General features: G+C 35.5%; 1 protein-coding gene across 3 annotated transcripts in view; it reads right to left on the bottom strand.

Moving 5' to 3' along the window:
* Positions 1–4,965: 4,965 nt before the first annotated feature.
* Positions 4,966–22,769, bottom strand: part of ITGAV (integrin subunit alpha V) — a 93,649-nt gene continuing 75,845 nt past the window's right edge. For all 3 annotated transcript variants that reach the window (XM_017881430.1, XM_017881431.1, XM_017881432.1), the window contains 12 exons: positions 21,782–21,849; positions 20,973–21,120; positions 20,406–20,498; positions 18,824–18,903; positions 18,380–18,460; positions 17,818–17,923; positions 16,632–16,790; positions 15,754–15,867; positions 10,154–10,267; positions 9,944–10,051; positions 8,920–9,042; positions 4,966–8,649 (listed from right to left, as the gene is read on the bottom strand). In XM_017881430.1, coding sequence (XP_017736919.1) covers positions 8,554–8,649; positions 8,920–9,042; positions 9,944–10,051; positions 10,154–10,267; positions 15,754–15,867; positions 16,632–16,790; positions 17,818–17,923; positions 18,380–18,460; positions 18,824–18,903; positions 20,406–20,498; positions 20,973–21,120; positions 21,782–21,849 — 1,290 coding nt within the window. In that variant the 3' untranslated portion in view covers positions 4,966–8,553. The remainder of the gene's footprint in view (positions 8,650–8,919; positions 9,043–9,943; positions 10,052–10,153; positions 10,268–15,753; positions 15,868–16,631; positions 16,791–17,817; positions 17,924–18,379; positions 18,461–18,823; positions 18,904–20,405; positions 20,499–20,972; positions 21,121–21,781; positions 21,850–22,769) is intronic.

The raw sequence follows: 22,769 nt of genomic DNA, 5'->3' as shown, positions 1-22,769 counted from the left end.
ATCTTTCTTGAAATGCCCATCTCTTCATCCGTAATATTCATGTTTTCCTATAGACTTTTGAGGATTTTCATCAGAGTTATTTAAAGTCATGTCAGCTATGGGTACACAAAGGCATAGAGAATGGACCCTGGAGATTCAGAAGTGGGGAGGGTGAGAGGGAGTGAGGGATAGCAAACTACACATTGGGTATGATGTACACTGCTCGGGTGAAGTGTACACTCATATCTCAGACTTTACCACTGTACAATTCATCCATGTAACCGAAAACCACTTGTACACCAAAAGCTATTGAAGTAAAAACAAATTGAAAGATAAAATATTTTAAATATAAAATAACAAAAAAATAAAGTCATGTCTGCTAAATTGTTTGTGGGTCTGTTTCTATTGACTGATTTTTCTCAAAACTCTGGGTTATATTTTCTCACATTTTCCCATTTCTTCCCATTCTTCCCCACCCTCCTCCCCTCCACAACATTGTGAATGATACATTGCAGAGTCTCTAAGTTGTGTCATCTTCCCCTGAAAGTAAGTCTTTACCAGCAGTCAGTTAAATTACAAGTGTATCATAAACTTGGGGAAGCTTGGTTTTATGGTTTGGTAGGGTGGGCCTGTTTTGGCTTTACCCTTCATCCTAGGGTGAATTAATTAATCTTTGGATGTACTACTTATTCCTAAGGCATAGATCCAATGGGGTTTCAATGGAAAGATAGGTTTTTCTAAGCCCTGTAACTGAGTAAGACTTGAACTTCCATCTCTTGTTTCTCGTGCAGTGGACAGTAGTAGCTGGAATAACTGCTCTGTTCTTTCAGCTCTCCCTCTGTTGTTTTCCTCTGGGCCCCTTATAGCCTCACTCAGTGCTGGGTTCAGCCAAGGATTTGAGGGAAGTATTTCCCACCTCCCACCCTGTGGCTGCTTCCTTTCGTGGATTTTTCTCCTCAATTTCTAGCCATAGTGGCAGTCTCATCATTCCAGGAAAGAAAGACAGCTTTCTGTTGTATTCTATCTGCACCATAGGGAGTAACTTCAGGGGAAAGTGTAGCTGCCTTCTTTAACAGTTAAATCCCCTTCAATTTCTGCCTGCTTTCAGTAACTTCAATGTCTTCAAAGAATTGTTTTCCACTGTATTTTGTTCAGAATTTATCATTGTTATCTGACAAAGCTATCCTGCCATTATTGAAATTAGAAACCCCTATTAAACTTTAAATGACTATGGTTCTGTTCTTGGTCACTCAAATTATTTATAATCTTTTTTTCTAATCAAGCATATCAAAGTATTATGATATCTGTCATCAAGTTGCTTTGTTTACAAGAAAGTTTTTAATTAAAAAAAATTTTTTTGGTAGAGATGGGGTTCTCACTGTCTTGCCCAGACTGGTCTAGAACTCCTGGCCTCAAGCAAACCTCCTACCTTGGCCTCCCCATATCTCAAGATTACAGACATGAGCCACTGTGCCCAGCTGGTTGCCTTGTTTTTAGATCTAGCTTATGTACAAGTAACAGACTGAACAAATGCAAAAGGTATTTGGGGTATAACCTAGCCAAAGAGTGTTTGGTATGGTAAACTCAGCAGGTAATTCTGATCCATTCATGATTTCAGCAGGCTCTTCATCAGGAGTTACAAACTCAAATTCCTACAATGGCTAGGCAAATGAGTAATGAGAACTTAGTCTCATGAAATAAACAGAAGTCTCTCTAGGATTTATGGTAACCCCAAAATTGCTTGACCATCTCAGTGCAGACCTTACTCAGTTCCAATGCTGTATCCAAGCAAGAACACAGGCTCCTATCCTCAAGAATACTGCAGCTCTTAGAATTCAGAATATCTGTCTTTGGGGTATTCGCAATACATTAATGGTGCCAACTAGTTCATTTATTTTTAAAATACTTTGAGGCCAAACAAAACATCAGGCCACTGTTTTCAACTTGTGATTTTGCTCCTGATCCAAGATACTCCCTGTGATTGTTCTACCTCATCTCTTGATGCTAATTCTGACCCTCCTTCTCCCAATATGTTCTAGATCTGCTTTCCTCAAGCTTTCCTTCTTTCCTTATCTACATCACATCATTTAAAATGTATTTTGTCCCTTAATGTATAAAACTGCTCAAGTATTTTCCATCTGTAAAATGAACTTTCCTACTTTTGCTTTCACCTCAAACTACAGCCCTTTCTCTTCCTTTCTAAGCCAAGCCAAGCCTAATGCCTATCCATTGCTAAATCCACTGGAATCTGGGTTTAGTGCTTGACCATGCCACTGAAATGGCTCTCTGTAAGGTCACCAATAACCTACTCTTCTTCATTCATCTTACTTTGTTTCCCTATGGTCTGTGTCACAGTCTTTCTTGACTTTCTTTTTACTTCTATAGCTAATCATCCTGGCTCCTGGCCATCCCATCCTCCTTTTAAATGTAAAAATTCAGTGCACTGCCTTCTTCCTGTCTCCTTACTTTACACCTTTCTCCTGAACCATCTCATCCAATCTCATCCATTAACTTCTACTAATACCTATATTATTTCTCTGGCTTTGATCTTTCTCCTGAATACCAAGGCTTATGTTTACAAGAACCTGCTGGAAATTTCCATCTAGATATGCCATAAGTACCTCAAATGTAATGTACCTTTTCCCCTCCTAAACTCTCTGCTCTTCCCCAAATATCTGCCCCTTTGCTCCTATTTCCTGTCTCAATTCTTAGTCCAGCCAATCACCTAACCCAGAAACCTATGGATTCTACATCATACATTATCCTAAATGTCTCCTTTCTATTCCCAATTGTTACTAGCCTGGTTTATTTAAGCCCTTATCACCTCTTTTTGGCAGTAGTATGAAAATATTGCCAGCCATCATTCTGTCTTCTAATATGTTAATATACTAATATAAGTACTTTGCATATATTTAATATTTCCAAAGATAACACTACATAACGAGGTAGATATCATGATGTCTATTATAAGGGGTATAATAAAAAGGTATGGAGGGGCTAGGTGGTTTGTGCAAGGAAAGACACTACTGTAGAACACATTAAGAGAGAACAACCCGGGGGCATAAATCTCTACCACATGCTAGTGTGTGAGCTTAATCACTCTCTGAGCAGATTTTCAAATCAGTAAAATGGGTATCAATATAGTATCTATACTATTAGCTGTTATTATATAAATTATTCATAATAAATAGACATATCACCAAAGCAAAAAAACAAAGAAAGCTACTTCTTAGAAATAAGTGGTATAATTTCTCTTTCTAAAATGCATACAGTTCTGTCACTTTTTGCCAACATGGCTGCTGGTGGTTGAATTTTATATTTCAGGCCTGTTCAAAAATGTTTCTTCATATGGTTTGGCTGTGTCCCCACCCAAAATCTCGTTCAAATTGTAATTCCCATAATCCCCACATGTCAAGGAAGAGACCAGATGGAGGTAATTGAATCATGGGGGCAGTTTCCCCCATGCTGTTCTCTTAATAGTAAGTTCTCACGAGATCTGATGGTTTATAAGTGTTTGGTAGTTCCTTCTGCATTCATTCTCCCTCATGCTGCCTTGTGAAGAAGGTGCCTTGTTTCCCCTTTGCCTTTAGCCGTGATTATGTTTCCTGAGGCCTCCCCAGCCACGCTGAACTGTGAGTCAATTAAACCTCTCTCCCTTATAAATTACCCAGTTTTAGGCAGTTCTTTATAGCAGTGTGAAACAGACTAATATAACTCTCTGTAATGGCTTTCCTCATTAATGATTTATCACCATTATAAGGTTCAAAGAATGTTTAAAATTAATCTGGGAAAAGAGAATTCCGTGGCTCAAAATTTTCTTCTTGGACCAATCAAGTGAATGATGGATGAGACTTACTGGATAAACACTTAACATATGCCTTTGATAACCCCTTTTCTTGCATTTTCACAAAATCCTCACAAATTTACCCTCTGTGGACCAAGATACTCCCACAGAGGGAAAACTTGTAAGTGACTGGGAAGAGCTTTGAACTCAAGTGGTTTGAACAGTTTTCAAAATGATTTCAGGCAGTGTGTGGTGGCTCATGCCTGTAATCCCAGAACTCTGGGAGGCCAAGGCAGGCGGATCACTTGAGCTCAGGAGTTTGAGACCAGCCTGGACAACATGGCAAGAACCTGACTCAAAAAAATAAAATCATTTCATTTGTGTTCTCATTTGATCCTTAAGAGCAACTAGTAAGTCAGGCAGGACAGAAACGCTCTGCCCATTTTCTACTTCTCACACTCAAAATACTTCCATGGGTAGGTGCTATACATTTTACATCTTAATTACAGCCAAAATATCAAGTATGGTGGTCAGGATAGGGGTAGTTATGACTTGCTGGTCCAGGGGAAATATCATATCTAACTAAGCATATAATGTTAGAAGTAAGGACAGTGGTTACTTTTGCAGGGCAGGGGTGAGATATGATTAGAAAGAGACAGAAGGGGGCTTCTGGATGCTGGCAATATTCTATTTTATTTCCATAGGAATTTATGGTGGTGTACTATGCTACTTCAGTGTAATTTCCCAAGCATCTCAAAACTTAATTTTCTTCTTGGTACTTTTCATTTATGAAAATAGGTATTTTCATACTAGAATTGCATATATATATTGCAATTGCATATATGCAATGGCATATATACACTATAATTAAAAATTATAAAAGAAAGATGTAAATGTGCATTTTAAAAGCAATCTGATAATGTAAAATTAATAAAGGTTAGCATAATGAATTTAGAAATGTTTGTTTAGAAATAAAATAATTCTTGTATTTCAGGCAGATACATATTTTCTTTCTAAGGATGGATTTTAATGTGATACATTTTGCTCTTTTGTGTTTCTTTTCTTCAAATAATTGACATTCAAGATTTGAAGTTTTAGAGAAAGTTACCTCTCTGAGGTCATCCTTTTAGCTCATTATTGCTAGCTCATGTAATTAAAAAACAAAAACACATCATAGAAAGGATAAACCCCATACACAAAAGTGGCACCATATGTTTATGTTTATTGTACAGTCACAAGTTACAGGTTGGAAATCAAGCAGAACACTGTACCAGTTTTCACTAACTCAAATCAAGTTAGCAAATTACAAATTTTAGAACAGATTCATTTTCTGTCTCACCCAATGTGGGTGACCACAAACATATTTACTTTCTATGTTATTAGGTAGCAAATTAATTTGATACACTACACAGCTTCCAAGTTACCTTAGGATATTTCAAAGTGTTTCAAAACTAGTAAAGAATAATTCATTTCCAGCCTGAAATACAATGCAGAATGGACCATTTAGGGGTAAATAACCTCACTTAATCACTCTTTCCTGCTAACAAAAATAATACAAATATTTGTTTATATTAGGCTTACTAAATTAATGACAACTTTGAGATTATCTAGATTTGGTTACATTGTTATATTGCACTTGAGAAAAATGACAAAAAAAATCAAAGATTCAGTACCTCTCCCAAGAAGTTCATTATATATCAGAAATTACAATGAAATATAAGCATATATTGCATGCTGCATATTTCTATTGCTCAAACCAGTCAACCAACAAACTAAAAGGAATAATCTCCAAAACACTGAGTATAAGTAATTTCATCTACCTTTTTTGATCCTACAATCATATTTCAAATTTTAGGTGTTTTTCTTTAGTCGTCAAACTACTACATATACTAGCTATCCAAGAATACAAACAAGGTGATACTGAGATGGGTAGTGGCTGCACACAGGTATTCCAAGAACGATTCATTCTTCTCCACCAAGCTCATCATTACATTTTGCAACTTAGGAAGTTCTACCAACTTATGAATTCTGTTTGCCTTACAAAAATCACTGATCTATTATATACAATGCTTTTATCACACAAATCTCTCCTTTAGGGTCATGATTCACTATCAAAAATCTTTCACAGCCCTCTTAAGCCAGTAAAGTCTCTTTTACTAACACTTGAGTTTTCTTTATGGAAATGTAAGTGTTAATGAGAATTAACTGTGAATAAGTAGTTTCATAACACAGGTAGAATGATGGCAATAATATTTTGACTAATTGTTTTACCTTTCAGATTCAGAATTACAGTGATAATCGTTAAGGGAAAAGAGAAAGAAAAAAATGACTCACATGTATTTTCTCAAAATATCAATTTTGAAATAAATACCTATATAAAATCAAAATTAACAACGTCCGGGGTGGCGCGGCAAATGTTTTCAATAGTCTTCTAGTTCATTGATGATGGTTAAACTGATCAGGATCGTAGAATGTTTATTAGCCTTCAAATTTTATACTTCAAAATAGATTTTATTCTCAATAAATCACATGTAATACAGTAATATTTCAAATGTTTTAGAAATTTAAAGTTTTCATGGGGCAAGTTTTGATATTTAATCATGATAAAAGAATCCCAACATTTTCTTCAGAAAGTAGGCTTTCAAATTACACTTCTCCATATTTTTGTAGATATATAAATGTTCATTTTTTGAAGGAAAATCTATGCTATTATACAAAACTATATTTCATAAAGGTAATTTAAGAAATCATGTTAATTTCCAAATTACAGCATCTTTCAATCTCCAATACAAGATTATTTTCAAGATAGATGCCATAAAATGAATAGATGGCACAAATGCAAATCCTAACACTTTTGTCAAAGAGTGACTTTCTAGTCAACATATTTTCAGAAATGACTGTTACTAGGTGGTAAAACTGTTAAGGTAAAATTTGTTATAGATTAACTTACTGATTGGTGGCAGGCAACACTTGGCCCTAGGATAAAATATTTTCTTAAAAAATTTTAAATTTATTGTAATAAAATATTTACTGCATATGATTAAGCTTTTCAAGCTACTAACAAAATCTATACTCCAAGACCCATTACTTTTGAAATTCACTAAAGCAAAATAGAGAGTCTTGTCTATAGTCCTACCTTGTATACCTCAACTAAATGTGCTCCTATTTTATGAATATTTTCTTAAGATTAGCTCAGTCACTTCTGCAGGAAATTATGAGATATGGCAAGATAAATTTCAATTATTTTTAAAACACAGCAAAATAGTCAATTATTTGAGGGAAATATTTATCATTACCTAATGAGGACAGCAGTTAAAGAGCTATTAAACTCTCCACTTCTAATGCACAACATGATGTAATTACACAAAAATAGGTATGACTGATCATCATCCCCAGGCCTTAAACTGTGAATAAATCATATATTCCTCTAGAAGGTTCACCACTCTACAGAGCCATATAAAACTACAACTTTCTACCTATGTGGCTTTTATTAAAAATCCTAGAAAAGTAATTTATACTAACAAACTTCAGAAAGCTTTAAAAGGTTTTCAATAACTTGAACTGCTTATAAAAATATCTTTTAGAAGTTATTCTGATAGCCAAGACTGATTTTACATATTACCTTGCTTAAACAGGGTTAATATTCCTGTAACATTATGCTATTGCTAGAAGTAAATCAGTGAGTCACCTTAAGAGTTTTTATTCCAAGCATTACTCATAAAGTTGGGGTAAGGGGTCCAGGTTCCTGTCAACTATAAGGATTCCTCATTGATATTGACCCATTCTCAGTAACAGTTTTGGAAATATAAGGAAAAATACATGAATGGGGGAAAATAAATTAATACTAACTAAAAACTCTGCTCTACTCTAAGAATGCACTACTTACTATAAGCATAAGCAACTATCTCAAAGAACTACACAGTATTTTAATAAAAATGCTTTTTTATACACTGTAAATAGCCAGACTAAAACAATGAAATAAATATGCTTTGAAAATAATTTCCAACTCCATATGGCTTTAAGCATTATGATATTCAGTTGAAATTAAACAATTACACAAAAGAGGCATTTGTGATTATGGAACTAGTTTTTAGTATAGGTTGGCTTGAAGGATTTGACATAAAATTTATACAAGTTAAAATGTAATAAAATATTGTGGATTTAATATAAACAAAAGTGTTATAGGATCTACCCAATTTTCATATGAAAACAAAATATTGTACCTTTGTTATTAAAAGCAAGAATTTTGATGGCATCATGTATGTGTTTATAAAGTTCCACGATATAAGTGATTAAAAAAATCTAAGTTCATGCAGTTATAAAGTCTTCAGTATCCTGAAAAGTAAACTGTAGTGTAATATGTATTAACATTAAGTACCTATACAAAAGACATGATTGCTAAGGTCCAAATTAGACTGCTTTAAAACAACAACAACAACAACAACAAATGAAATGTAATACATTAAATCAGAAACAGTAACTGAAGGAGGTACTATTTTATATAAAGCAGTAAATCGGGCACTGTCTTATATACATTGAATAAAAACTATCCCTTGAAATTTTATTATTTAAATACCTAAAAACACAAGTCACTCTATGTTATTAAATGTATGTCTGAACTTCTTTATCAGGAGAAGGTTGACAAATATAATTCTCATTTCGTGGTGAATGCCAATTAGCACTATCAGCAGTAAAGCCTTGGATTTTTACTCCTCATGAAGAAAGTTTAAATCTATAATAAAGTTGCTAATTATAGTGGGTCAAGATGTAGCATAACTTAAAAACTGCAGTTAAGTTTCTGAGTTTCCTTCACCATTTTCATGAGGTTGAAGTTGTTCCCTTTCTTGTTCCTCTTGAGGTGGCCGGACCCGTTTAAAAAAGCCCATCTGTCAGTTGAAGAAAAACCGTTATTACTGTCACATCAGTGTAGAATATGAAAAGTATTTTCTGAGTGACTATATTACCACTAAGAAAATCTAAATTGTATTTCACAGAATTTATCTTTCCTCAAATAATAAGTAATGCTCATCAAGCATCATCATTACAGGTCCCTTTCTTCCTTCCCTTACTTTTCATTCTTCTTTTCCTTCTGTCCTTTTCCTTTTCTTCTGTTTTCCCTCTCTCCTTCTTTGTCTCTTTCTAAGTTTGTTACTCACCCTGTACATTACAAATACCAAAACAGCCAGTAGCAACAATCCTGCAAGAACTGCTAAAATGATCACCCACACAGGCACAGGCATGGGTGCTGGCTGAATGCCCCAGGTGACATTAGTGGTAACCTATAGAGGAATAAAGATTTTAGTTTTAAAAACAGTGCATTGACTTAATCAACAAATATCTGAGAAAATATTATATTTTATTTTAATGGAATTCACAGTATATTCTTTTCCTGCATATGATAATTTAGTGATTTCACATTTGGTATCAAGAGCAAGCACATACACACATGAAACTCCCAATGACAGGTTGACTTCTGATTGCATCTGAAATGCAATCTTTTTTTTTTTCTTTTTAGTCTTGCCCTGTATGTAGCCCAAGCTGGAATGCAGGGGCATGAACTCGGCTCACTGCAACCTCCACCTTCCAAGTTCAAGTGATTCTCATGCTTCAGCCTCCCCAGTAGCTGGAATTACAGGCGTGCGCCACCATACCCAGCTAATTTTTCTGTATTTTTCGTAGAGAAGGGGTTTCACCATGTTGGCCAGGCTGGTCTTGAACTCCTGGCCTCAAATGATCCACCAGTCTCAGCCTCCCAAAGTGCTGGGATTACAGGTGAGGCACCACACCCAGCTTGAAATGATTTTTAAATAATCCAATCCAGTTTATCATAAGCTGATCCCATTTTTACTCCTTAAATATCTTCAAAATGCCTCACTTGTTGCAGTTAATTTCCAACTTTCTAACTTTGTAAAGGAAAATTCCTAAAATTTCCCCAATATAATGTAGTATATACTAAGAAATCTCTTACACTGGACAAGATGCTAAACTAAAAGGTCTAGCTTTAATCACTCCGAGGTAGGGGAGTAAATGATAATATTAAACTAGGTTATAATGCTATCATATAACTTCAGTTTAAATTATCAAGAGTTAAGCTGTCATTTTTTTTTTTAAACCAAATAAAAACATGTACAGCATTTGAATTGAGTACATTTATTCTATTCACCTAAACCAATGACTTACCAATGTGGAGTTGGTGATATCCTCAATTGGAAGATTTTTATAAGGAAACTCTATGACATTAAATGAAGCAGATGACTTCAGAGAATAGGAATGATTCTGATTTTCTTTCTGTTTGGAAATAACAATTAGATGATTTTCCAGATATGAGGTCTTTTATATTTCTTTGAAAACACTGGGTATGTTTGCTAAATGCTGCACCAGTCTACTTACATTCATAAAGGTCTCAGTCCACAGTAATGACTTTACGTACAAGATTGCACTCTTTCCTCTGTCTAATCTTCCAACTTGGCAGACAATCTTCAAGCACTGAGCGACTCCACAACCCTGCCAAAACAAATTCTTTACTTATAAGAAAAGGTCATTCTATCATCTCTTCAACATTTGAAAATTCGCCATTTCTTTTTCTTTTTGTGTGATAGTCAAAGAGATTATCCAGATTCTTTTGTCTTGTAAATAAACAGGCTAATAGTTGAGTCTATGAATGCTTTTTATTGTGAAGGGGTTGGTATGTTTCTTTTCCTTTTTCTTCTTTTGCCACACATGTAGTTCCTTGTAAATGAAAGGGTTGGTTTTAATGTGATTTATTATAGAAGGATAAGATCCATAATATTAAAAGATTCATTCTATGACTAGAACTCAATATTCTTTAGGCAAACTCGGAACATGGTGATATTTGTGAGATATAAAAACCAGATCTCAACATCCCCGTGGAAAAGAAAACAGAATTTTTAATGGGTATTCCATGGAGGACCTACAAAAATCAAATCACATGCTGATGGCCTCTGACACATTTAATGTTTTAATCAGTAACTTCAAGGTTGGCAGCCAAAAGAAATAAATATTCACCACCTTCTATATGCTTCTATACACTGTATTAGACATATCACATGTACGCACCCCACGACAATGCCGCCCAGTAGTGATACCATTTGTTGATGATCAGGAATAGAAAAGAGTTTCCTTGACCTGATAAAGGGCATTGATAAAAAGCCCACAGCTAACATCATACTTCATACTTCTTTCTCCCTAAGGTCACAAATAAGACAATAGAAATCAAGTCATTTCTACTCAATATTGTACAGAAGGTTCTAGCCAGTGCAATTAAGAAAAATTAAGGCCAGGTATGGTGGCTCACTCCTATAATCCAAGCACTTTGAGAGGTCGAGGCAGGCATATCGCTGCAGGTCAGGAGTTCGAGACCAGCCTGGCCAACATGGTGAAACCCCATCTCTACTCAAAATACAAAAATTAGCCAGGTGTGATGGTGGGCACCTGTAATCCCAGCTACTTGGGAGGCTGAGGCAGGAGAATCACTTGAACCTGGGAAGCAGAAGTTGCAGTAAGCCAAGATCATGCCACTGCACTCCAGCCTGGGTGACAGAGCTAGACTCTTTATCAAAAAAATAAAAATAAAAATAAAAGTAAAAGGTATCCAGATTAGAAATGGTAAAGTAAAGCTATCTCTTTGTAGAAGACGGGATCTTACATATAGAAAACACTAAATAATCCATATTAAAACAATTTAAGCTAAAATAACAAGTACAGAAAAGGTACAGGACACAAGATCAATATGCAAATATGAGTCATATTTCAGTATACTATCAATAAGAAATCCAAAAAAGAAATTAAGAAAACAATTTCCTTTAAAACATCATTGAGGTCAAGAGCAGTGGCTCACACCTGTAACTCCAACACTTTCAGAAACCAAGGTGGGAAGGTCACTTGAGGCCAGTAGTTCAAGACCAGCCAAGGCAACATAGTGAGATCCTATCTCTACAAAATGAAATTTAAAATTAGCCAGGGGTGGTGGGTGCACTTATAGTCCTAGCTACTCAGGAGGCTGAGGCAGGAGGATTGCTTGAGCCCAAGAGTTCGAGGTTGCAGTAAGCTATAACTATGCCACTGTCCTCCAGCATAGGTGACAGAATAAGACCCTGTATCTAAAAAGTAAAAATAAAAATAAGGTGGACGTGGTGGCTCATACCTGTAATTCCAGAACTCTGGGACGCCAAGGTGAGTGGATCACCTGAGGTCAGGAGTTTGAGACCAGACTGACCAACATGGTGAAACCCATCTCTACTAAAAAAATACAAAAAATTAGCCAGGCCTGGTGGTGAGCACCTGTAATCCCAGCTACTCAATAGGCTGAGGCAGAAGAACTGCTTGAGCCTGGGAGGCGGAGGTTGCAGTGAGTCGAGATCATGCCATGGGACTCCAGCCTGGACAACAAGAGCAAAAACTCCTTCTCAAAAATAATAATAAAATAAAAGAGCATTGAAAAGAATACACAGAAATCATGTAACCAAGGATGTGCAAGACAAGTACACTAAAAATGACAAAATATTGTTGAAAAAATTGTAGAATAAATAAACAGAAAGACATACCATGTTCATGAACTGAAATAATGTAATGTTAAGATAGCAATACTCCCCAAATTGAGACAGGTTCAAGAAAATTGCTACCAAAATTCCAACTACCTTGTTTGCAGAAATGGACAAGCTGATCCTAAAATCCATACGGAATCACAAGAGACTCTAAATAACCAAAATAATCTTAAAAGGAAGAAAATGTATTCATATTTCCCTATTTCAAAACCTGAACTCCAGAGCTACAGTAATCAAAACAATACTTGTATTAAGGATATACATATAGGTCAACTGAATAGAATTGAACATCTAGAAATAAACCCATATATCTACAATCAATTCATCTCCAACAAGACTGCCGAGACCATTTAAGGGGAAAGAATAATTTCTTCCACAAATGATGCTGAGACAAATGGATAGCCACACACAAAAGAATAAATCTGGACCCCTACCTCACACCATATACAAAAATTAACTCAAAATGAATCAGGGATGTAAATGTAAGAGCTGTAAGTATAAAACTTATAAAACCAAAAAAGCCTAGGTATAAATCTTCATGGCCTGTATTGGGCAATGGTTTCAAAATATGACAACAAAATACAAGCAACAAAAGAAGACATAGATAAATTGAACTTCAGATTTAAAATTTTGTGCATTAAAGGACACCATTAAGAAATTAAAAAGACAATTCACACAGAATGAAACAAAACCTGTGCAATCATAAATCTAATGAAAGTAGTATCCAGAATATATAAAGAACTCTTTGCAACTCAACAATAAAAGGCAAACAACTCAATTTAAAAATGGGCAAAAAATTTGAATAGGTATTTGTCTAAAACAGATATACAACTGAAAAGATGCTGAATATCATCAGTCAATAGGGAAATGCATATCAAAACCACAATGAGTTACCTCTTCACACCAACCAGGATATCCTGATTATAAAATTTTAAAACAAACAAAACAGAAAATAATAAATGTTGACAAAGATGTGGAGAAAATAGGACCCTCATATATTGCTGGCTGGGATTGTAAAATGCTGCAGCAACTTTGGAAAATAGTTTGGCAGTTCCTCAAAAAGTTAAGCATAGAGTTTCCATATGACCTAGCAATTGCACTCTTATGTTTATTCTCAACAAAACTGAAAAACATGTTTGCATGGAAATTTATGCACGAATATTCATAGCAACACTATTCAAAATAGACAAAAAGTAGAAATAACCGAAATGTTGATCAACTGATGAATGCATAAACAAAAGGTGGTATGTCCACACAATGGAGTATTATTCAGGCATAAAAATGAAGTACTAAGGCACGCCACAACGTAGATCTTGAAAACATACTATGTGAAAGAAGGCTAGACACAAAAGGCCACATGTTGTATGATACTACCTTTATGAAATGTCCAGAATAGGCAAATCAGTAGGAATGCAGGTTAGTGGTCACCAGGGGCTGATGATAGGGGAGAATGGATAAACTGCTTAATGGGTACAGCATTTCTTTTTGGGGTGACAAAAATGTTTACAATTGTAGTGGTAATGGTGGTTCAATGTTGTAATTATACTAAAAAACACCAAATTATACACTTTAAAATCATTAAAACGGTTAATTTTATGTAAGCTTTGTCTCAACTAAAAAAAAGCAGATTCTGAAGGAGGACAGAAAGTGCAAGATCAAAAGTGGGGTTGGGAGGTAGAAGGTAGTTTCTATTTCCCATGGGTTGGTCAGGGAATTCCTCTGACATAATTTTACTTTTAAGGACATGAGAACAATATGGGAAAATAAGCTACAAGGATATCTGAACAAAGAATTCCAGGCAGATGAAAGAGCAATTTCAAAGCACTGAGGAATAAACATGCTTCGGGCTATCTGCTCAATGAAGAGCAAGGTGGAAAATTTGAGAAACAGAATAGCAAGGAGAGGAGATGCAAGCAGAGAGGCAGGAAGTGCCTGTTAATGTTGGGCTTGAAGGTCATTGTAGCCTCTTGTTTTCTCATTGAGTTAGACGGGAAGGCACTGGAGTGACACAACCTGACCTGTATTTAAAATGATCACTGTGGCTTCTATGACATACAAAGTATAGTGGGGAGAAAGGCAGAAATACAGAGGCCAACCAGGGGTTTGGCAATAGTCCAATTGAGAAGGGAAAGTAGCCTGGGTTAGGTTGTGTTAGTGATGAAACTAGTGTAGTGAGAAGGGGCCAGATTCTAGGCATTTTGAAGGTAAATATTGATACAATTTGTTGAAATACAAGACGTGAGATTTGAGATAAAGAGAGGAGTCAAGCATGAGGTCCAGGTGTTAGACAGAGAATGAAGTTGATATTTACTAAAATTAACTAAGAACTTTATGGAAAGACCAGACTTGGGAAAACCCAAGGGTATATATTGAGAATTAAGTTTGAGATTCCTAGTAGATATTTAAAAGCAGTTTCGAGTAAGCAGTTGGATATTGGAATCTGAAGTTCAATGCAGAAGATCACTCTGGAAATATAAATCAAAGGCATCTATACCAGATGGTATTTACAGCCATGGGAGTCAACAGAAGGAAGTGATCAAGTGAACCAAAGTCACTAGGCAGTTGAACTGGATGAGAACTAACAAGAACCACAGAATTTGGTGTTGTAAAAGTAACTAGTGATCACTATTAAACATAAACAGTCCTGGGCCTGGTGGTTCATGCCTGTCGTCCCAGCACTTTAGAAGGCTGAGGTGGGTAGATCACTTGAGCTCAGGAATTCGAGACCAGCCTGGGCAATATGGTGAAACCTCATCTCAACAAAAAATACAAAAATTAGCTGGGCATGGTGGTGAGCGGCTGTAGTCCCAGCTATTTGGGGGACTGAGAGGGAAGGATTGCTTGAGCCTGGGAGGTCAAGGCCTCAGTTAGCTGTGTTTGTGCCATTGCACTCTAGCTTGGGTGATAAAGTGAGGCTCTGTCTCAAAAAACAAACAAACAAACAAACAAAAAACACTATACCAGGTTCTCTACTAGAGATTTGGAGATTTGTTGATTAAAAGAAAAAAAAAAAGCAATCGCCTTTAAAAACATTATAGCCATTATATAGGCTAACTCAACAAAGGTTAATCAAATGCTAATTATTATTCCAATGTATTTTTGTTGGGACCTTCCGGATTTTTTAGTATCGTACTAAAGCCTCAGAGATTAGGAGGAGGCCAAGAAAGAGGACAGTTAAAGAACTAGAGTAGGAAAATTAAGTTGGGACATAAACTAGTTCTATTAGCCATCTACAAAAATAGATCATTTGAAGAAAATATGGCATTAATCTGACTAGGAAAAAGGAAAGTAAGAGGAATGCATGGTATAAAATAAATGTAGTTGTTCAAGCACAGCTGTTGTTATTTTTGAAATGTTCTTTGGCGTCAGTTCTATAGTCACATATTTTTAAATGTCTATAGTGCACGTACTTGAAATGGCACTTACCAAAGTGTGAATATCTCCTTCACTGAGGGCAAGATCCCGCTTAGTGATGAGATGGTCCCGCTCACCTTGCCCAGCAACTGTGTCATTCTTTTCAGTTGTTTGCAAAGATGAAATCTAATGCAATCACATTAACAAAATGGTGGTAAATGACAATGAAAAACATTTTATATCAGCATTTTGATATAAACTCTTAGACATGATTAAAAAATAGTGAATGAAAATTTAGTATGATAGAAGATTTATCACTCTGTATATGATGAGCAGTAAGGACAGAAAATAAAGATTAGTCTTTAATATATACCAAAAAAGTTAGCTCTCCCTAACCATTATTTTCAGCCCTTGCTTACCTCGAGGAACACACAGAAATGGCCTGAAATTCCACAGTACATTTGTGATGTCAATCATGGGTATATTTTTTATTTTGTTTCTTTACCTTTCCTTAGACCATACTGTATAATTGTTTCTAGTAAAAATCTATGATGGAGATGACTATATCCAAAAGTCAAGAGAATCATGAGTAAAACGGTAAAGCTTATCCCAAAGTAGCAATTTTAACAACAAAACACCCTTGATGTGATATTACGCCCTGAACAAACAACAATGTGATGGAGCCAAGGTCAAATTGAGTCCCTGAAGAACATCTCATGAGGCTCAGTAAGCACACCATGAAGATACAGTTCACTAGGATGTTACAGAATTAATTCTTATCCATTATACAAATGAACTTATCCTGAGTGTACTGCTTATGAACTAAACAATTTTTTGCAGAGTGGGTTTTATATTAAAATCGTTGTTTTATTTTATGAATTTCTTTTATAGGTTTAGAAAGAAGGCAATGAAATATCATTATAATGAAGAGCTGCTATTAAGCACATTACCTTAATTCTCAAAGGGTTGATCTCCATATCTGAAGTGCAGTTCATTGGTCCATCAATATCATAATGAAGGATATACAACAAAGTGTTATTGTTATATTTGTAAGGCCACTGAAGATGGAGCATTGCCTTGCTGAATGAACTCGGACCATTGTTTCTCAGCTAAGGAGAAAAAAGAAAATGAATCTACACCTTGGGCAAAAATCTATTCCATCCCCTACATCAACTTTAGAAATCATGTTAGCAATAGGTTTTGAACAACAGCACAGTTTCCACAGTTAACCTCTAATTACAATGTGGCTATTTTTATGCAAAAATTATCAAACTCAACATTTGTCCCTAACACAGAGTAAAATGTGTCAGGATAAAAATATAAACAAGGTTGGGCACAGTGGCTCACACCTGTAATCCCAGCACTTTGGGAGGCTGAGGTGGGCAGATCCCTTGAGGTCAGGAGTTCATGCCCAGCCTGGTCAACATGGTGAAACCCTGTCTCCACTAAAAATACAAAAATTAGCCAGGCATGGTGGCGCACACGTGTAATCCCAGCAACTCGGGAAGCTGAGGCAGGAGAATTGCTTGAACCCAGGAGGCAGAGCTTGCAGTGAGCTGAGATCAGGCCACTGCACTCTAGCCTGGGCAACAGAGCAAGACAGTGCCTCAAAAAAAAACAAACAGACGGGAACGGGTACCGCGCGGTATGGTGACCGTAGCCTCTAACTACTATTATAACCTAACTACTATGACCGTATTGTGTAAACAAAAGCGCTGAAATATGTAAAAAGGTCTTGCGCCTATAATTAGGATGCTCAAAGAAAATTTTCATGTCCGTATAGAAATTACGGTGGCTCCGTTTGATTACTGTTGCCCATGAGGTATTTTTCCATCTTTTAGCCAGAACTGACAAAATGCCCATGAGAAAGTACCAGTGACTTATTTCTTTTATTCAAGTAGAACAAATTGATTTTAAACAACAAATTATATAAACTGCTTTATTTAAACAAAGCCATTTGTAAAATAAAATGAATTTATGAAAAGGAAAATATTCAAACAAATCTCTGACACATAATTAACCAATGCAGAGTTTATATAAAAATTATATAGAATTTTTTTTTTTTTAAGTAGCTTAGTTGTTCCTCTCTTCGTTGGCTCATTCACTAGGTTTGGGTAAAATCCAACAACTGCAAACCTCATAGATGTGCTGAACAACCGGCCCAACATCTTCTTCAGTCTCGGGGTTCTCCTTGTGCTCCCAGTTTGGAATCGGAAGAAAGATATGATCAGGACTTGAGACTCTAAACAATGACCAAAGAAAACCCACCATGAATATCAAAATGATATAGTCAGTCCATTTTCAAAAGTGCCCTGTATTCATTACTCAAGTGAATAAAATTAGATCTAATTTTTAAAAATACTTCAAGAGAAAACTAATGAACACACACATGCACAAAAACTGCTCTTATGAAATGTACATGTAACACGTAAATTGATAATTTGTGTAAAAGTTCAATAAACTTATTTTGTGCATGTTGTTGCCATGTTTTGTTCCTTTTGAGGATCACCCAGTATTGGGGATTTGGAACATACCTAGGATTTTATTTCTACAGGAGCTAATGCCCTAGTAAAACCACCACTAAATATGTAGTGTCTACTGTCCAGAAGGCAGTAGACACTGCCTTCTAGTAGGCCTGATAGTTACCTTTAAAAAGCAATCGTGAGAATGAGATACTCAACTAAGTATTCATACTGACCCTCTTATCTCAACTGCAGCTAAAACAGCAAGGTCAACTTTGTGAGATACAACTGGGCTTACTTTGTCAAATAGATTTGAGCTGAAAAGAAAAAAAAAAAAATACTTAAAAAGGAATTATGCATAACCACCAAAAACATAGAGGCAAATCCAGTGAAACTAAACAAAAGAAACATGTGTAAAGCTTATACTTCAACTTAGTTATTTTCATTAACATTTAATTCCAAGAAGATGAACGTTTTATTTCTGGATTTTAAATTTCGTTTTACAAACTCAAACCTGACAATAAAGTTATTCTTATAACATAAATATTGATTTTAAAATGCTATAATCAAGCAATAAAATTTAATCTGTGCTATTCTATATTTAAAGTATATTACATAGTATATTTACAACAAATAATATTTATTTGATAATCATAAGTGAATATAAGTTGCTTTCATACCTTTGGATTTGTAAGTCAAATTTCACAGAAGTATCCATCTCTGACTGCTGGTGCACACTGAAACGAAGACCAGCTAAGAGCTGAAGGAGAGAGGAAAAGATAGTAATGTTAGTCAATGTCTAATTAGCAAAATTTCAAATCTAATGTCTAAATAAAAAATAATGTTCTAAAATGGGGTTTTTCTGAGCTTACAATAAAACTGAACAAAGATAATTAAATCTTATTTTCTATCAAATCTGTTTTACTTAATATACCTGGGCCAATCCATAAGACAGCCTATTTAACAATTATTAATCATAATTATACCTCCTTATAATACTATCTTTCTAAAAAATGCAAAGGTAAATGTTTGTTGATTCAGTGAAAGTCTAGCAACTGGGTGCAATGATTTGGTAACAGGAAGCTAACAACCAAAGTATGTGCTGTGTTCACAGCCCAGAAAAGAAGAAATGGATGTGCTGTGTTCATAGCCCAGAAAAGAAGAAATGGATGATTTACCAGAGTAAGAGAACCTGGCTAAAGAAGGCATTAGTAGGGCCACAACCAGAATTTCTCCATACACCTCTCATAACACTCCCAACACCAAATATCCTAACTCCTGCAGGCAGAAAATTGGTAGATTTTAAATAAAACAACTGAACCACCAGGTACAAAAAAGTCTTCTTGGGGATTAATGACACATAGAAACAGTACTGCCTGGATACTGCCTCCCACCCCACAAAGTCTGGAGTTGGCTACTTGGAATAAGCAGAAACTATATAATAACCAGAAAGCTAGAGAGAATGAGAATATGAGAAAATAAAAGTCATGCTCATTGTTAATAAAACATGTAATACATGTGAAAAATCGAACTTAGGGTAATTTGTTCAAGTTCTCTTCCCTAAGATACCGTACATCTAGAAATAATAATGACTTGTAATAGAAGACATACTAAAGAAACATGGAATACTTAGAACTATATTACTACATATCTTCAAAGTACCCGTATCAATATGTCATTAATTAAATTCTATTGAAAAAGACACAGCGTATACTGCCATTTTGTCCTTGCTACTAGGAATTCTACAAGGTATATTTTGTTTACTTGTTAGAGGATTCGGAAAGTGAGTCATTGGCTGCTGCTTTTCAAGCTCCTGGGCACCCCGCTCTACCATCTGAAGGGGAGTCTGATTCAACTAATCTTTGCTTTGATCCTCTGTGTGGGGCCTGTGATGGAATCTAGCTCACCTAGGATTGACAGTCTTAGTAGTTGCCAGAGTAGCTTTTCAGGATCCATTAAGGCATCAGTGAAAAGAGCAAAATTATTATTTCAGTCCTTAGTTTAAACCATGTTCTCATCCATTTACTAAAGTGAAGGAGGCGTACAGAGCAGCTGATTGCAAACCGTGTAAGAGCACAACCAATTGTTTTGTATCTTAGTCAAAACTAAGCAAAACTCTGCTAATCATTTAACTGTTATATCAAAACCAATTTAAGGACATTGTTTCGAAGCGCTTACTTTTAAAAATTACTATGAGCCCAGAGAACAAGATGCTTTTCTATTTGCCGGGGAGAAAAAATCTGTCTAATTAAATTGTCTTACTTGAGTTCCAGCCTTCATTGGGTTTCCAAGGTCACATACCACCTGGCGAGTTTGGTTTTCTGTCTTAAATGCACAGGAAAGTCTTGCTAAGGCCTTTGATAGACAAAGAAAAAGGATATGAAGGGAAATAAAATATCATGCAGTTGGATATTTCAGTTTCTTGTACTAAGCAAATAAATCTAGTTGAGCAAACCAGGAGGTAAGGAAAAAGCCAGAATTGGGTACAACTGCTACATGGAAATGCAGAAGTGTTTCTAAAAGATCCCTAGAGGGCTACCATACATAACCATAAAGCCTCTGACAAATAATTTGATGGACAGGTTTAGACACTTTATCTATCTAACCTCGTTTCCAGGCACTTAGCTTGCAGTTCTAAAAATGTCATATCAATGCATTATGCAAAGTATTAGGCTTAAAAGGAATTATGTAAGATACGCACTCCATTGTCTAGCAATTTAGCCTTAGGTAGAATAGCTAAGCTTGTGCTTCACTAAATAGGGGAGCAGCTCATTAATGTTAATAAGATCTGTGAGTGCATTTCGATTTTTAAAGAGGCAGTCTGCTTACTTCACTGTTTCGGACAACCCCGATGAAATCAGCCTGCAGTGGAATGGAAACAATGAGCTCAGCTTCATAGGCACCTTCTCCTTGATTCTGAGCCTTAACAATCAATGTCAGAGGGTTGTCATCCCCAATATAGATCTTCTTTTGATCACTACAAGTTAACAATACAAATCCAGACTGAGAAAAAAAGACTAGATGGAGAAAGTATGACTGTTCAAAGAAACAAGAGTTAAATACACAGCACCAACATGTTCAACAGTGTCTCAAGATATTTTAAGACTACTTCACAGCTTGATAGACAACAGAAAATAGCACACTGGGTGCAAATCCAATGTTCTCTCAGTAAAAATAAACACTGATGCCACTAATATATCACTATCATTCATATCTATTACTGAAGTGAATTATATGTACTTTGTAATTCCCCAATATTTTTCTAAAAGCTAAATTAATCATGTGTCATAATTCTCACAATATTCTTTATAATTCATACACCATACAAAATCGTAAGGATATTCCTTGAGTTCAAAGTATATTTACAATGAAATGTATCTTTAACATGATACAATATTACTTTGTGATATTACCCAAAGTTGAATGGTAATAACTCTGTCAACCTAGGCAACTAGTGAAAACACAGTAGATATTTTCTTTAGAAGCTCAATATTGATAGTTTTAGTATTATAGAAACTCACGCATTACCCTCCAGTATAACTAATTCTCGTTAAAATATGTTAGTCCTTGGAATAGAAATATGTACCCTTCCATTTAAATTTCTTACTACATTATTTATCATTTCAAGCAAAACTTACCTATCTACAAAAACTTCCAGTTTGGGTTTACAGACATTGTCTTCACCACAGTCAAGTAGAATGTGAGCCTAGAAAAAAACATTTTGTTTTTCTACATGAAAAATACCAATGCAGGTGGCATAAGCAGTGTTTATCAATATCTATGTGGTTATACATGTATGTACACATGTATATATTTTCATGTACTCATCAGCTTGTTTGTATACCTTAATGCAAAAGAGACCATGGCCACTTATTTTTAAACAGGCCAGTGTAGCCAGTCAAGAATGAGAAAGAAGAAAAAGATTCATAGGATATAATACAGTTCCTTGGAACCTTTCAGTTCTATCTCAAATTAAGCTGTTACCATCTTTGAATGAGGACTGGTGTAAAAGAGAAGGTAATAGTCAAGAAATGAGAGTTCATTTTTACTCTGCTGCTAGCTAAGTTGTGAGATGTCAGGCAAAATAGACTACCTTCTAGAGTTTCTCATTATGGACTGTGCCTCCACCAATATCATGGAAATAGGGCTGCAGAGGATAAAAGAATAAGGAGCTGTACGTATTTAGCAGACAGGCAGAGAGACCAAGGGGCAAAAGAACTTTTGCCCTTCTAGAACTTTTTTCCCTTCTAGATCTGGCCAGAAGAATGTTCCAGCTAGAGCAAAATGGAAAAACCCAAAAGAGAGAAACACTGGGAAAAAAGCAGAGGAGCTGGGTAGGATGTGAAAGAAGAAACATAAAATTAAGAGAAGAATGGAAAATAAAGATGAGGCCATTTTGCTTCAAGTACAGAAGCAGACAAAAAGAAGAGAGAAAACGATTTAAAGGAAAAGAAAAACGGAGTCCCTCAAAACAAGGATGATGATTGATGATGATTGTACACTTCCAAGTAACAAGGAATGTCTGGAATTAAGGCTTCAACATACACATTTTGGGGGAACACAGTTCAGCTCTTAGCAATATTTAAAATATTGTCGTTTTACATAGAATCGCTTAAAATTATCAGG

This window comes from Rhinopithecus bieti, unplaced genomic scaffold (assembly GCF_001698545.2).
Source record: "Rhinopithecus bieti isolate Rb0 unplaced genomic scaffold, ASM169854v2 scaffold_12512, whole genome shotgun sequence".
In the NCBI taxonomy this organism is placed as follows: Eukaryota; Metazoa; Chordata; class Mammalia; order Primates; family Cercopithecidae; genus Rhinopithecus; species Rhinopithecus bieti.
Note: the sequence above shows the minus strand (reverse complement) of the source record. Positions and strands in the feature narration are given on the sequence as shown.